At 45.2% G+C, this 14,611-nt stretch overlaps 1 protein-coding gene across 5 annotated transcripts; it reads right to left on the bottom strand.

Annotated features, from left to right (window-relative positions):
• Positions 1-629: 629 nt before the first annotated feature.
• SNRNP70 (small nuclear ribonucleoprotein U1 subunit 70) lies at positions 630-14,261 on the bottom strand. 5 transcript variants are annotated; one of them, XM_066627636.1, is made up of 10 exons: positions 14,089-14,261; positions 12,337-12,493; positions 12,107-12,169; positions 11,820-11,874; positions 11,431-11,495; positions 11,168-11,230; positions 10,046-10,127; positions 3,451-3,552; positions 2,359-2,446; positions 630-1,522 (listed from the first exon to the last, which is right to left on the bottom strand). In XM_066627636.1, exons 2-10 carry the CDS (start codon positions 12,481-12,483, stop codon positions 868-870), a joined length of 1,320 nt encoding a protein of 439 aa, XP_066483733.1. In that variant the 5' UTR covers positions 12,484-12,493; positions 14,089-14,261; the 3' UTR covers positions 630-867. The 5 variants fall into 5 exon arrangements, with proteins under 5 accessions (XP_066483733.1, XP_066483731.1, XP_066483730.1 ...); XM_066627634.1 differs by having other exon boundaries at positions 14,116-14,261; XM_066627633.1 differs by having other exon boundaries at positions 14,136-14,261.
• Between the last annotated feature and the right edge of the window lie 350 nt (positions 14,262-14,611).

The following is a 14,611-nucleotide window of genomic DNA, read 5'->3' as shown; positions in this document are numbered from 1 at the left end:
ACTAGAACTAAGCAAAATAAGAGAAGTTATTTAAATTTGTTTAAATTGCAGAATTCTACAGTTGCTGGTTTAGGATTTGAGGACATAATTGTTTTTGCGCACAATATACAGACTTGACATCTTTTTCTATTCCTAAACTCAGAATTAAATACCTTTATCTTAGCTATTTCCACCTTTTGTATAATTGGCCCCCTGTAATTCTACCTTAAAAAATTTATTCCAGTATTACACCCAAGACACTAATGCCATCAACAGACCAAACCCAGGTCACCTTTGTTTCCCTTTTTCCTTTCCCCACACAGCAGCTGCCCTTTGAAGTGTAGTACATGATCTTAATTTCCTTTGAGCACTAGCTCAAGTCTCTTCTCTTAAGAATTCGCCTATAACTACAGTACAAAATTTCATTGTCTAACTGTCCACGTCCAGCCTTTTCTGCCTCCCTTGTCCTCATTTCACCAACAGCAAAATGGTGGAATGATCATTCTGTTTCCAGAAAAGGTTGGAAAAATACTAATTTATTTGATATGTAACTATGGTCTTCATTGTTGATCTTCTCACACCAGCAGCCTAGAAACCAGTTGAGTGTATCTTCAAACATCAGTCCCAGATATACAGTTCACAGGAAGGAGAAACATTAACACCACTTTATTCTTGTTTAAAGAAAAATATCCAAGTACACAAGGGATTGGTGGAAGGTTACACAGTTAGAAGGAGATGGGCTAAGAGCAGGCAGAACTTAAACTTACCCTTCTAAACAAAACCAGTTAAAAATCAGTTTTCTCAACTGGCTGACAGGACCTCGTCAGTTAGGCAACCCGGGAGACAGAGCATTACCCGGTCAGTGTGGGGCAAAGCAGTCTCCAATCGTCACTCCATCGGGGGTTCCATCATGTATCCATTCTCAGTGGACATGTAGCCATCAGCCGACTGCATGGATTCTTGGTCCAGGAACATATCCTGGCTGGTTTCCTCCAGGGCCTCTCCCATGCCATTGTCCTGCCCCCTGTCCTCCCGTTTATCCCCCCCACCCCGCTCTCCCCTGTCACGCTTGTGCTCCCGGTCACGATCCCTATCTCGGTCCCTATCACGACGACGCTCTCTGTCACGATCCCTGTCTCGGTCTTTATCACGATGACTGCGCCGCCGATCCCTCTCTCTATCCCTGTCCCTCTCCCGATCCCTGTCCCTTCCCTTTTCTTCCCCTTCTGGTTTCACCTCCAGCCCATCTATACCCATATCGCCAAGAGTAGCCTCTTCAGGCTGGGCGTCGCCCACTTCTGGCATCTCCTCCTTCTTGTCCCTGTCACGGTCCCGATCCCGCTTGCGGTCCCTGGAACGGCTACGCCGCTTGCGCTCCCGGTCCTTATCCTTGCTGCGTTCCCGGCTACGTTTCCGTTCATCCTTCTCTCTGCTACGTGTTCGCCTCCGGCGCTCCCGAGATCGACTGCGACGGCGTTCCCGCTCTTTGTCACGGTCTCGGCTGCGGTCCCGGCGATCACGCTCCCTCTCACGATCCCGATCCCTGCCAGCCAGGAAACGTCAAAACAAGCTTTGTTGACAAGCAAAATTATCTTATTTACCACAACCTGTGCTGCGTGCACAACAGCAAGTCAACATTATAGACACAGCAACACATCTGTACAATAAACTGATTTACTTGTCATGACTTCTCTCAGGGAACTGCAACAATTCTAATTCTATGAAGTGTTAAAATCTCTCTCCATCCCTGACACAAAGTTATAACTTCTGTGGTTTTCTGAGGTTAAACTTGTTCAGATCAAGTTTTCAGCAAGGTTGTGGTTTAAATCTATTCCATGGAAACATACATAAACCAACTTAAGACAAATTGAATAAAAGGTTAGCAATCTGAGCAGCTGCCATCAGGCACAGAATCCAGTTTTCTAGCTTTTTGGGGGGAAGGGGGTTGCTTCCCTTACAATTCAAAGAAAAAACAGACAGCAAATGCAGAAACGTCTGAAACTTCAATCAAACCCAATCTTCCATTTCCTTCTCCTTGTCAGTAAAAGCACATTTTAAAAAAACAAACATCAAGGTAAACACCATCTGGTTTGCACAGATCACATTGTGCCAATTTTAAGAGAGATCTGGGGTGGTGCTACGACTGAAAAAACTGACATTTTAGATATCAGGATACTTGTTCGAACTTCTTAAGCCTCTGTTCTCTTTACACATACAGCTGGAGTCACATAAAACTCTGAATGGGAGTAGCTATCAATAATTCTTCTGTCACAGATTTGTCTGTATGTCAGAAATACAGTTGCTGTCAAAGTCTAATATTAGAGCAAGGTGGTGTTTCCATCAAACCCCCTCCCCCTTTCACCACACAGCACAGCCCACCTTTCATCATATCGGGAGGTATCATCCCGGCCAGAGTGTCTGATGTTCACGTCAGCACCACCCCGACGGGTACCACCAAGACCACCACCTGCAAAAGGGAGAGAAAATGGGTTAGCACTTTCCAGTCTGAAACTGTCACCTGGAGATCAGCCAGGTGGGATTACAGACAAAATAACAGTAACATTGCTCACTACACGCCATTCAATTTAAGCAAGGTTCCATTTTGAGTCTCACTCTCAAGAGATTTATGCCAATAAAGGTCTACTGAACTGAACTGAACTCTCAAGAGATAGCAAAAGCTTCAACTCTTCTGTGAGTCACATATGCAGAGGGAACTACTTTTTCTGCCAAACAGACTAGCAGAAAAGGGGAAGGGGAGCCAATCCTACTTATAGGGATCAGGCCCTGACCAGCCCCCGGCTGTAAAGTTTTTTTCCTTACAGAATCATAGCTTCAAATGATTACTCCACTTCACTCTGGCAATATTGCAACATAAGGCTCACACAACAAGATGCACACAACAGTTGCTTATCCAATATTCCGTTGAAAACCACCAATTAAGGAGATTCTTCTATCAGTTGCAGGGGAGCAATGTGGGAAAACAGCATGCCTTGCCCTTCCTGCAGCAAAGTTCTCTTATGTTCTTGATAGATTACTCCACGGACAGCTCTTGCAGTTGAGTAGAGCTTAAAAAAAAATTCAGACTAGTCTACTTTCTTCTAGTTAAAACCTGCTGATTCTTGTTCTGTCCTTGGCAGAGATGGTCAACAGACATTCCCCCTCCTTGCACATTTAGAAAATATATTACTCCTACCCATACCCTTTAATTTCCTTCCCTCTAGGATGAACCAATTTGGGCTCAGCAAGCTTCACTCAGATTTTTTTTATTACAGCTTATTAATTTTCTAACTGTCAAAAATGCCTTCTGATGGTAGTGATCAGGACACAATACTGAACTAGTAGTCCAGCATCGCAGTTATTTCCAGGGCCTTGAGGAAAAATGTACTTGCTAATGCATCAATTTCAGCCTCAGTTGAGGGCAAGGGAAAAACCAGAAGTACGTCTGATGAAAAAGCTTCTGCACAAACTTACCAAGTCTACGTGGGCGCCAGCCTTTTACTGTCCGGCCTCTTTCCACATCAACCAGCACCCGCCTGCCATCAATTTTTTTTCCATCGGCGTGCTTGTATGCCGCTGCAACAGATTAGGAGGGGTATCCAGGGGGAAGGGGAGGGCAAAGGGAACTGCCATTATCCACAGTGCACATGAAAAAGCCCACCCTCCCCCAAAGACCCAAACCACACATAAAAGATTCCAGGAGGAGGCTTCTATGGCCCCCAATCACCCCTTGGGTGAGGAATTGCTCCACATCTGCTTAGGGAGGGTTACTTTATATTCTTCCAACAAAATAGTGCTTGCCTTAATTTAAAAAGCCAGGACAAAATCTACATGAGTGTGAAAGCGGGGGGACCCGCAAACACATCTCACAGGATGCCCAAACACAGCTGAATCAGTCCCACCACACTGGCTACAAATCCCTTAAGTTGTGGAGCAACCCCAGCTCCACCCTGCAATGCAAACCCCCGGCCTCTGCTGCAAAAAAAAAATAAAGGTTATTGAGCACTAAAGGACAATCACACTACATACACCACTTGCCCAGAGGGAAAAGGCCGGGTACAAACAAGCAAGCCCTCCAGCCCAGCCCTCTTGAGAGTGGGCCAGGCTCTGCCATTCCTTCAGCTAAACCTCCCAACCAGCCAGTCCCAAGATTGACCATGTCAAACCCCCACCCAAAGCAAGAGCTCTTGTCTTTAAATAATTAAAAAGTGAAGGGGAAAGGGAGGGAAATATTCTTTCCATTACAAGGATACTGGAACGTTTGGCAGGGAAGAGAATAAGGGTAGTATACACACACGCACACACAGAAAACAACACTCAGGGAACTGGCTGGCATCCTCCCCCAATATCCCCAAGCCCACTTTAACCCCCTAACCCACCCTTGTTGTGTTATCCCAGTTACAAATCTCTAGGATGGTTTTGGAGGAAGGGGAATGTTCTCAAGTCACTTGCTAAGGGAGGGGGTGGGGCGAGCACAGCTAACAAGTAAAAAGGAAATAAAAGCGTTTACCTGGAGAAACTACTTACAAAACCATTGCAACTTTTAACTCCTCAAACTCACTGCATCGGGCGGCTAGCGCTGGGGCCCGAGGCGCAGCTCCCCCCTGCCTGGGTGCCCCCGGCTGGGGCATTTTGGGTTTGACATTTTAGCTGCTGAGCCGACCTTCCCTGCCTTACCTGTCTCAGCAGCAGAAGTCGGACACTCAGACCCCCAACCCTGCCAGCCCCACCCCAGCCCCCCATCCTCTCCCCATGCCCCAAACTAGGTGAAATTCTCCATTAGGAACTTACAGTTTATGCCTGTAGGGGTCTTTACACGCCTTGTGGCCCCTCATCCCCCAACCTACTAAAGCCACCTTTTGTGGCAGTTAACAAAAGTGCAGCAGGAAGCCCCGGTCAGTCAAGCAGCACTAAATCCTACACGATGATCTTGTAATCCTTTTAAAAACACATCAGTTGCCAAATTCCAGCAGCCAAACATTTCCTACTGTACATTGATTATCAACAAAACTCTGCTGTCAAAAGAGTCCAAACAATTCTCCCTCTTTTGTGGGGAGACACAGCTGTGGAAACTTTCAGGAATGAATGTTATGAAATACATTCATCAAAATGTGCCATGGAGAAGGGAGAAGAGAATGTGTACCTTTTTTTCCTGAAGAAAAATTACAATGCTGGGGAAATATTTACTTGTATGGAATGGCACTTTCATTTTAACAACCAGCAAGGTTCACAGAGTCAGGCACATGCATGCGTATATTAAAAAGAAAGGCAGAAATGTTCTTGTGCAAAAGATGAGGGGGTAAAATAAGTGGAAATGTCTCCCCTCATGAGTGTGTGTGCAGATAAAAAAATAACGCTGCATTCTTCCCTTCAGCCATACATGCATACTTGAGGGGAAGGTTTTTCCAAGTTTAAAAAAATGGCAAGATGCTCCCACAAGGAGAAACTGGCAAAAAAAGTCCCTTCTCATAGGATTACATGATGAACATCTTCCATTGTACACGCATTAAATGGGAAGAGATTACTACTTCCAGGAAAAAGTGTGTAGAAGCTATCCAGGTCAAACAAAAGTTTCACGAAAATACTGCTGGCTCAAATGTTTCCACCTGTTCTAGTTTACTCTACAGCTTCAGACGCTGATGCAGAAGCACAACACAGGAAAACTTTGGTAAAAGACAAAAATCAGGAAGTCCAGAAACCAGCTTCTTTGGAGAAGGAAAATGTTTTCCAGCAGTCTGTCATCCACCCTGTCTGCCTTTTTTTATCGTGGAGATTTTTCAGCTACTAAAAGGGAGTTTTGGAAGATGGGGCTTGACAAGATCATCACCGTCACCAAGTCAAACTCTGTCCAATAACCAAAAGATGTCATCTTGGGCCTGGAAGCCACCCAATATACTGAGAACAAGCAGCCAGTCAATTTGGATGTTGGGGCATGATGACAAGATCACCATCCCTTACAAGCAAAGAGCCTCCAACTTAGTCTCATGGCTCATCTCCAGACAGAGCAATCATTGGACCAAAATCAGCAAGAGGCAGAGGGCAGGGACTCTGCCCTTTTATCCTAAGGAGACGATGCTGGGCCTTTTCCAGTGAAGAGGTCAATCCATGGTCAGGAGAGTCCCAGGCTGGCTTACCTGAAATCACTCTCTGTACTGTATCTTACCTTTCTGGGACATTTTACAATTAAACACAATGGCCCTAGCACAGTTTCCAACTAAATTTTCCTCAGGTCCTTCAAGGGTTCTTAGGGGATGTGAGCAACACCATCTGATAGGATGGGGAAACCTCACCTAGAGCTACCTTGATATCGTATTATAACCGGGCTCAACATTACCCCAAAACCTTTCCTTCCTCTCTTTCTCTTTGACTCAGTGCTCCCAATTCAAAGCTTCTCTGGTTCAAGAAACTCTTAAGCGCTCCTCCTCTCTAGGACAGATCAGTCATCTGCCCAAGTTACTACAAAGGATGAGCCAAATGCATTCATTTTTAAATACAGAAATTTCATCACACGATGAGACATTCCTGTAACTTTTTGTTTTACTGATATAACACATGGTGACAAGTAGCACAGCTGTTGAAAGCGTGTGCTGTGACTGTACCTCTTCTGCACTTTTTAATGGGACACTAACAAAACCCAAATAAATCTGCAAGAAAGTACTGGGATCTTTCACCTTGTGGTCAGGAGCTAAATAAAAAAACTAACACATGAGTTTATATCACACCCATATGTAATGAAATGTACTGTATCTACCTTTGTGGGTTACAAAAGTCATAGGACTGGAGCTGGGGAAGGAGTTTTAATGTGTGTCAAAGTCAAGCTATGCAAGTCCACAAGGGGTGGGTAGTGAAAACTTGCCATCTACCACCACAGGCAGCTTACAGCTCCAAAACTGAGCTGCCAGGTGCTTTCCTTTTTTCACTAACAAAGGAACTAAGATAAGCACTTAGTTCTTCCCTCAGATTCCAAGGCCAGCAGTTAAACTTCAAGGACAAAAATGTTTTCTTTTTAATTATCTTGCCAGCCCAGCCAACAGTGTCCCCCCCCCCCAAAAGCAGAAGGTACTAGTCATCCTTATGCTGCTAGTTTTGACATTCTAACCAAGACCTTGCCTTGCAATAGCAGACAAGCCAAGTCAAGATTTTTGTGTTGGTTCCCTCTAAAGAGTTTAAAAAACCAAAGCCTCAGTGCTACAAGGCCTCTGATAGAACATCAGACACAACGAAATCAGGGAGGTAACAGGGAGCCCATTTCAAACAAGAGTTCCAAATTTTAGAAACCCTCCTTCTTGTTGTCCTAGCTACAGTCTGCCGCAGGCAGGGATGAAGGCTCCAAATACTACAAAGGCTGGAAGAACTAAACTAACAGGAGCCAGACAGAAAAGTATGTAACAAGAAAACAGCAAGGAATGTGTGATGTATCTGAATTTCCTTCTCTATAAGCCATCAGGAACCCAGCAACAGTGGTACTGTTGGCTGCTTGCATATTAAAACCCACTTCAGGGGATCAACAATTTGTAACCTCTGTTGAGACAGACATTCCAACTGTGTCCCACTTGCAGGTTCACTCTGGCCTTAGAAAGCCACACCAGGGGTAGCCAGAGGAATCCATTTCCAAGTTTTGTGCCCCAAATCTGGCTAACTACCCACCTGTCCAATACCTTGCTAACTAAAAGCAGAGCTCAAATATCCTCAGTCCTGCTTGCTATCAATTGAAAATCCAAGAGCGCAGGCAAAAATATATGCTCCCTCCTAAGAAACACACATCAGCCATTCATAGTTTATGCATATAGCACACTTTGGGAGTATTTACCAAGGTATGCTGCAGCATACCTCTGGTAAGTTACTTTCAGTCGATGCATTTTGGCACCTAGAAAGAATTCCCTGGTACAGAAGCCAAGGAATAAAATGTGTGTGCAAGCCCTCAGATGCTTAACTTGAGTGACCTGATAATGGGGCAAGACATTCATCGGCCCAAAACCAATAAGTTAATTTTTAAATTCAAACACTGGGAATTACAGGCTCTGGAAGCATTTGTGATGAAGGTTAGGCAGTCTTTGACACTGCCTTGCAAACAACTGCCCTTAAGGGATGGCTACTCACTTCTTCCTAAGACTTCTCTTCCTACTCAAGCTATTGTCCCTGTCTGTCATTCCACACCCAGTGCAACAAGTCCAGATGCATCTCCAAGAAGAGAGCCAGGTACACAGCATGCAAAGAGGCTACAAAGGTTACAGGCACAGCTCTCTCATTTTTTCTTAGAACTGCTGATATCTGCAGCTAGAAGTGAGAAAGAGCGCTGTGCATGTAGAGGGCATACTGCAGACCAAAACACAGCACTATAGCAACCACATGATTGGCTCTGACCTTGCAATACTGGAGATGCATCTTGAGGCAACTCCTACTGGCCACAGATAGCCAGGCACACTCCGAGTTATACTATAACCACCATATAATTCACGCAACACTTTAAAAAAATAAATAAAACAGTGTCTAATCTAGGGTCTACCATCCCCCACTCTTCCACAGAGCATAAAACAGTCCATCAGCAATTCTAAAGTATATCAGTGAAGAAATGCTGAAAGTTTCAGATTTGCATAGGGCCCATTTCAGTGTTTGAGTGTTTTAAGGATTAACATAATCATGAAAAGATCTCAAGCATGTGACCTCAAACATGAAGTGAATGATGCTAAATCAACAAGGCAGAATCAAAAGGAAGCATCTGTGTGGATCTAGCCAATCTGAAAAGCTATGTTTTTGCAATGTTCACCAAGTTCATCTGGGATGGGGGTTCCTAAACAACTTCTCTCTTGACTGCAAACCATTTATGCCTTTCATGCTTGACAGCTGTCAACCTGCACCACTAATAGGGGAGACTACAAAATGGCACATGTGTGGCTTGGAGAGGGAGGGTTCACTCAGGATATTTGAGCCCTACCGTGGAGAGGGTGACCTAATCTTCCCTCCCTCCCCATTATATTCAGGCTACAAATTATAGGGCCAAAAGTAGCAAATGAGGAACCTATTTCTCCTCTCTCTACACAGCAAGAGAGAAGTGCAGATGCCAGAAGAGAAACAGATTCCCCTTCTCTCTTCCCTCCACCCTCCCACCAACTAAGCTGTGTTACCTAGCTCCTGCCTTTGACCTGGCTTGTGTATAGAAGTGTGTTGGGTACTGCGGTTTCTTACCAATTATACAAACCCTTATACCAACCATACAATGAGATGTTGTAAAGGGGAAGCATAAGGATCAGCTGCAAGCCAGCAGTGGCAATAGCCATCAGAAAGGTGGCTGCAGTGACAATAAGAACACAGAATTAATACACCCCGCTCACAACACGCCTCTCGACAACAGCATCTTTTCAAAAACACAGCTACAGGTCAAAGTTACACTTGCTTTAGAGCTTCTTCACTGCATTCATTCTCCCTTTTTAAAAAAATTAACAGAAAGGAGATGGGCAACAGTTCAGAGTGAGGGGGGAGCCCTTACAACCCCACTGGATCCCATAATGCAAGCAATAACTCTAGCCTGCCCAAAAAAGATGCTGCCATGACGGGTTGCCCACCCTCAGCCTTTAAGGTTTCCCTTCCCCAAACACAAGGGAGTCGCGATGGGTAAAGAGGAGAGCTATTGAACTGTTGCCTGTTACTTTAGCACACACATTCAACCAGTTGCACCCTAGTTACGTTAATTTTCACCTTTGCAAAGAAACTAAAGCAAAACTCCTAAGGAAGGGGTAGTATACCTAGAGTAAACTGAGATGCCCAACATCAAAGTTTACATTAAATTACTACATCAGCAAAGAGGAGGTGGCAGAACCTCCTCCCCTTGGCAATGTTAATAAGATTGAAAGGATCCCCTTGAAAAACTATATAGGGCTAGATTAACGGAACTTGGGTGCTCGCCAAACCAAACCAGGCTCCCCCACTGTTTACTTACCTGGTGGGGGGAGCCAAGCCCTCAAATAGCTCAAGGGCTTTGAAAAGTTAAGACCTATAAACAGTACTTATAACAGAAATATATTTTTATAACAACAAGACACAAAAGTATCCCAGGAAAAGATATACTTACAATGCATGTCACGCTCATGCTCATACTCAATGAAAGCGTAGCCACGTGGCTTGCCGGAGCGCTTATTGTATACCATGTAGATCTGAAAAGGAATTCACAATGATGGAAAGAACTTCTCAATCCACACACTGACAGATATTTTCTCAAGATGTAATCCCCCCCCCACATTTTTATACATGATCCCTTCCCTGCTTTTACCCTTACAACAATCCTATGAAATGGGTGAGGCTGAGCAATAGTGACTGGTCCAAGGTCACCCAGGATGCTTTGCTGCTGAACAGGGTTTTGAACTTGGATCTTCCAGGTCTAGACCAGAAGATCCCAAGCTGCTACCACCATCCTGGCTCTCAAGTAAATATAGTAAATAAAAGTTTAACACAATCATCACTTCCTTAGCAAATTGGTGACTTCTGCTCACCAATATATAAAAAAATACTGCAACAGTATGGGAAAACATATGTGCCCACATTAGATTCCAAGGTCCCCTTTACAGGGAAGCCTGAAATTTCCCACTGGTCTCTTTTTATAGGTCAGTAGGACAGGAGCATCATTACAGAAACAAAGGAGAGAGGGAGAAAAGGGAACAAAAAAGAATGAAGAATGATTTAAGACAAGCTATGTCTCACATGTGTCAGCTCTTAGGAAATAAGAAAATTTGTAAAGAGAATTTAGAAGCGAAGTCATATTTTTAAAGAGAGGAATGTCTCCTCCACAACCCCCAGCCTATAATATCTATTTGGCACAGGTTTTCAATGGCATGCTTCTCCAAATGTTTAAAGAATCCCTAATACAGCAAGAACTTATGTATGAAGCAAAATTATCCTTAAATGTTTTAAAAAACCTTTATTGGAAGATAAATATTAGGATTCCTCTTCTCAGAAACAGTAAGACAAAACAGGCTTGTGAGGAGGAGAAACAAAGCAGGAAACAGGGTTAAGCAAAACAAAAATATCCTTCCCCACAAGCAAAATACTGATTTGTAAAACTCATTACCATAGGATGTTATGGTAATTGTTTGTGTATATTTAATACACCTATGAATGTGCAAGAAAACAGAGTGAACCAGCAGCTAACACGTGAGTGGTGTTGGTTGGTTTGTACTGAATACACATCCCTACTTACTCTTTTGATAGGGCCATAGACTTCAAACTCTCGCCTCAGCTTGGATTCTGTTGTATCGTAGTTCTGGAAGGTAAATGGAAAGTCCAATCAGAAATAAGCACAGAAGTCATAGTAGTGGAACACTGAAGACATAAACCCTCCTAGAACAACTGAAGAAAATATTTCACTTTGTAACCCAACATCTCTAAAATAAGTCAGCTAATAGCAATATATTCTAAGTCAGTCAATATATTCTAAGTAGGGAAAGAAGAAAGGTCACTTACAACTCTGGCCACAAAGAGAGTCTTGAAGGCATCTCCTTGAGCATTGGGATCATTGTGAGGGTCCCCTGATTGGAAGAAGAACAGGATACTGTATGAGAAGTGAAGAAAAGAATGCAACTCTCTCCTCCACTTTCCTGTTTCTCAAGCATGCAAACATTAGGTGCTGCCACAATTAAAGTGACAATTATGAGCTTCAGTGTCACCATATGGAATAAAAAAAGCTTTCATAAGCAGAGACATTTTTTTCATTCACGTATCCATAAAATGGCTTTTAAATGTTTTTGTTACATACTGCTTATTTCAACAATGTATTTTTAGTAGAAAAGTAATGCAATTTTGACAGTTTCAAACAAAATGCCAAATGGACTCCTCCAGTCTCCCCAACTTACACATCTTCAGCTCACTCTCAACCTCTTGCTGCCGACGTTCAATCTTTTCTCGCCTCTGCAAGGAAAGGGGATGGGGAAAAATTTGTGAAGGAGAGAGAAAATTTCTTTTCAGACTAACCACCCAACAAAACACAAGTCCTTGTGAACTCTACAGGGATCATCCACTATAGTTTCTTAGAAAAGGCCACAGGCACAAGATGGAGAGAATCTGTGGTATTCTATTAAAGAGGTTAAAGACATACAGTTTTTGAACTACTGCTGCTTTAACTCACATGCACCATGCCTACCTTCCGTTCCATCCGTTCCTCCCGCGTTTCTGCACGAGTGGGTGGGGGAGCATCACGTGGGTCCTGGAAGGAAATATCATTTTTAATAAATTTAACAAAGAACACCATGGCATCGACAGCACTGAAAAAAGCAGTTGCTGCGACAGCCATCCTAATTCTGCAGGCTCTAGCCAATGCCTCTGCAAGTTACTGCTTGCCTGAAATATCTTGGCTGATATTTAAGTACGCACCTCAAACTCTCGGATGTAGGGAGCAATGCCACAGTAGGGCTGATTATGATGCTTCTCATGGGGCAGTTTTTCCAAAGGAGGCAGGTAGGGAATAGGATCACGGGGAGCAAATAGTGCCAACAAATTTGGGGGTAGGAATTGCGTCATCTTGGAAAATCTACCATTAAAGAAAAGAAAGAGATCAGACAACTGAAAACAGGGCAAGGGCAAGTAAATGAAGACCAAGAAAACTGTTAAGCCAAACTAATGAAAGCTCTTTGTCTCTTTGTTAATGAAAATACTTTAGTCACTAGCCTCTACCACTTGCCCAAACTGTGGTCACCACCCTAAGATGCTCTGCTACTTCCAATCTCACATGAAACCATCCCAATGTTTCTGGGTAACTTCCACCCCCCTCACTGTTTACACCATCCTACGTTATTCTAGCCAAACTGTGTCTCACTCTTGCAATCCTGCAGCACTTCTTTTATAGCCCCTATTATATTACCACATCCAATTTCTCCAACAAAACCTCTTATCCTGCTTCACACAATATTTCTGCATTACCTAGACACTACACTATTGCACACACCTCGGCCCTCCACTTTCTCTTCATGAGTGTCACTGTTAACACTGCACACAGACCCGTTAACCTGTGTATATGTCAACAATCTCCTATCTTCCTTAAGAACATAAGAACCCTGCTAGATCAGGCCCAGGGCCCATCTAGTCCAGCTCCTTTATCTCGTAAAGGCCCACCCAATGCCTCAGGGATCATACAAGATACTTTCATCTCGCTGCCACTCCCTGCATCTGGCATTCTATTTACCTCACACACACACCCCCCATGATGACACCAACCTGTGGCTTCGGTTCAACTTGGACAACTTTAAGCTCTCTCTCCCCCTTATAAGTAAAAGCCTGCATGGGAAACCACACCACTCTAGCAGCTGACGAAGCACAGTAAGTTTACAAATCAGGAAGTTTCTAGTGTGAACCTTAGCCTCTTCCAGGAACCGAGGCCGCCATGAACCAAGGCCAGAAATAAGTGAAGTGTACCACTTCAGATGGCAGGTGCCACTGTTCAATACTCCCTCATGTTCAAAACTACCTGCAATAGAAACACACACACAACAACCCTAAGGAGTGTGGCTCTAGCCAGAATACTCCCTGCTGTGCACTAAGCTTGCACATACAGGGTGGCATGCGTCTGCTGCACAGGAAAAGGCTCACATACAGGGCGGCCTGAAGTGGTACAGCCCTTCCTAGGGAGAGGCTCACACACAGAGCGGCCTGAAGCGGTACAGCCCTTCCTAGGGAAATGCTCACACAGAGAGTGGCCTGAAGTGGTACAGTCCTTTCTACCACCTCTTGACAGCCTCACTCTGCTGTACTCAGTAAGGGCAGGACTCAACGGCTCGCCGCACTTCCTCCGTCTGAGCCCCCCCTCAGCTGCAACCAGGGGCGACGATACTACCTTGCAGGGTTGTAGTGAGGTCAACCACACAAGAGGCAGAGGCGCTGAGCGTCCAAGGGTCAGAAGCGCTGGAGGGTGGAGAGACGGCAGCCCCTGCAACCCCCCCCCCGAGCCTCTCCAGGCTCACCTCTCTCTCCCTCTTCGCCCCCCCCAAGCCGTGGTCGACCTTCGGCCCTCTCCGCCCCAAACCTCCCACTACTCGCACCAGCCAAGCCCCTCCCCCACTACACGCGGCGCGTGCGAGCCCCTCGCGTTTCTCCTCTCGCGCCCCCCCCTCCGCGAGACTGTGCGCGCACCCGCGCCCAACGCCCTCCTTCTCTCACGTGCGCGCCCCCTCACGCACACACGCTCTCTCGGTCTTCCCCCCCGCTCTCCACGGCGTTTGCTGCGCTCCCGCTGCTCGGCGACTCCCGCCGCCTCAGGCTCGTGGGCCTACTCCGCGCTCCTACTGCGCATGCGCGGCCCTCGCGACCTTCTCACCGTTCCAAGATCCTTACGCCTGGGGGTCTTCTTTCGGCGTGTTTTCACCGTGTGAGGTGATCCTTCCGCACAAGCGGTTTCCGTTGGTCGATGATTGACAGGCGAGGGAGATGGAAAAGTAGTCCCTAGGGGGGAATAAGAGTGAGGGGAGGCAGGGAGCTGAAGGCAAAAGTAACATCATGAGCTTGGCCTGAGCTGAGGAGGGTAATTAGCTTCTTGGGTAAATAGGCTAAGAACTGCTTTATGTGTGTCACACACTTGAGTCAACAGTGGCACTAAGGGAGCCCATGATACACCTTGAGACAAAAGAGAGCCCAAGCTAGGCAGGTCTACTCAGAA

Source organism: Tiliqua scincoides, chromosome 5 (assembly GCF_035046505.1).
Source record: "Tiliqua scincoides isolate rTilSci1 chromosome 5, rTilSci1.hap2, whole genome shotgun sequence".
NCBI lineage: Eukaryota > Metazoa > Chordata > Lepidosauria > Squamata > Scincidae > Tiliqua > Tiliqua scincoides.
Note: the sequence above shows the minus strand (reverse complement) of the source record. Positions and strands in the feature narration are given on the sequence as shown.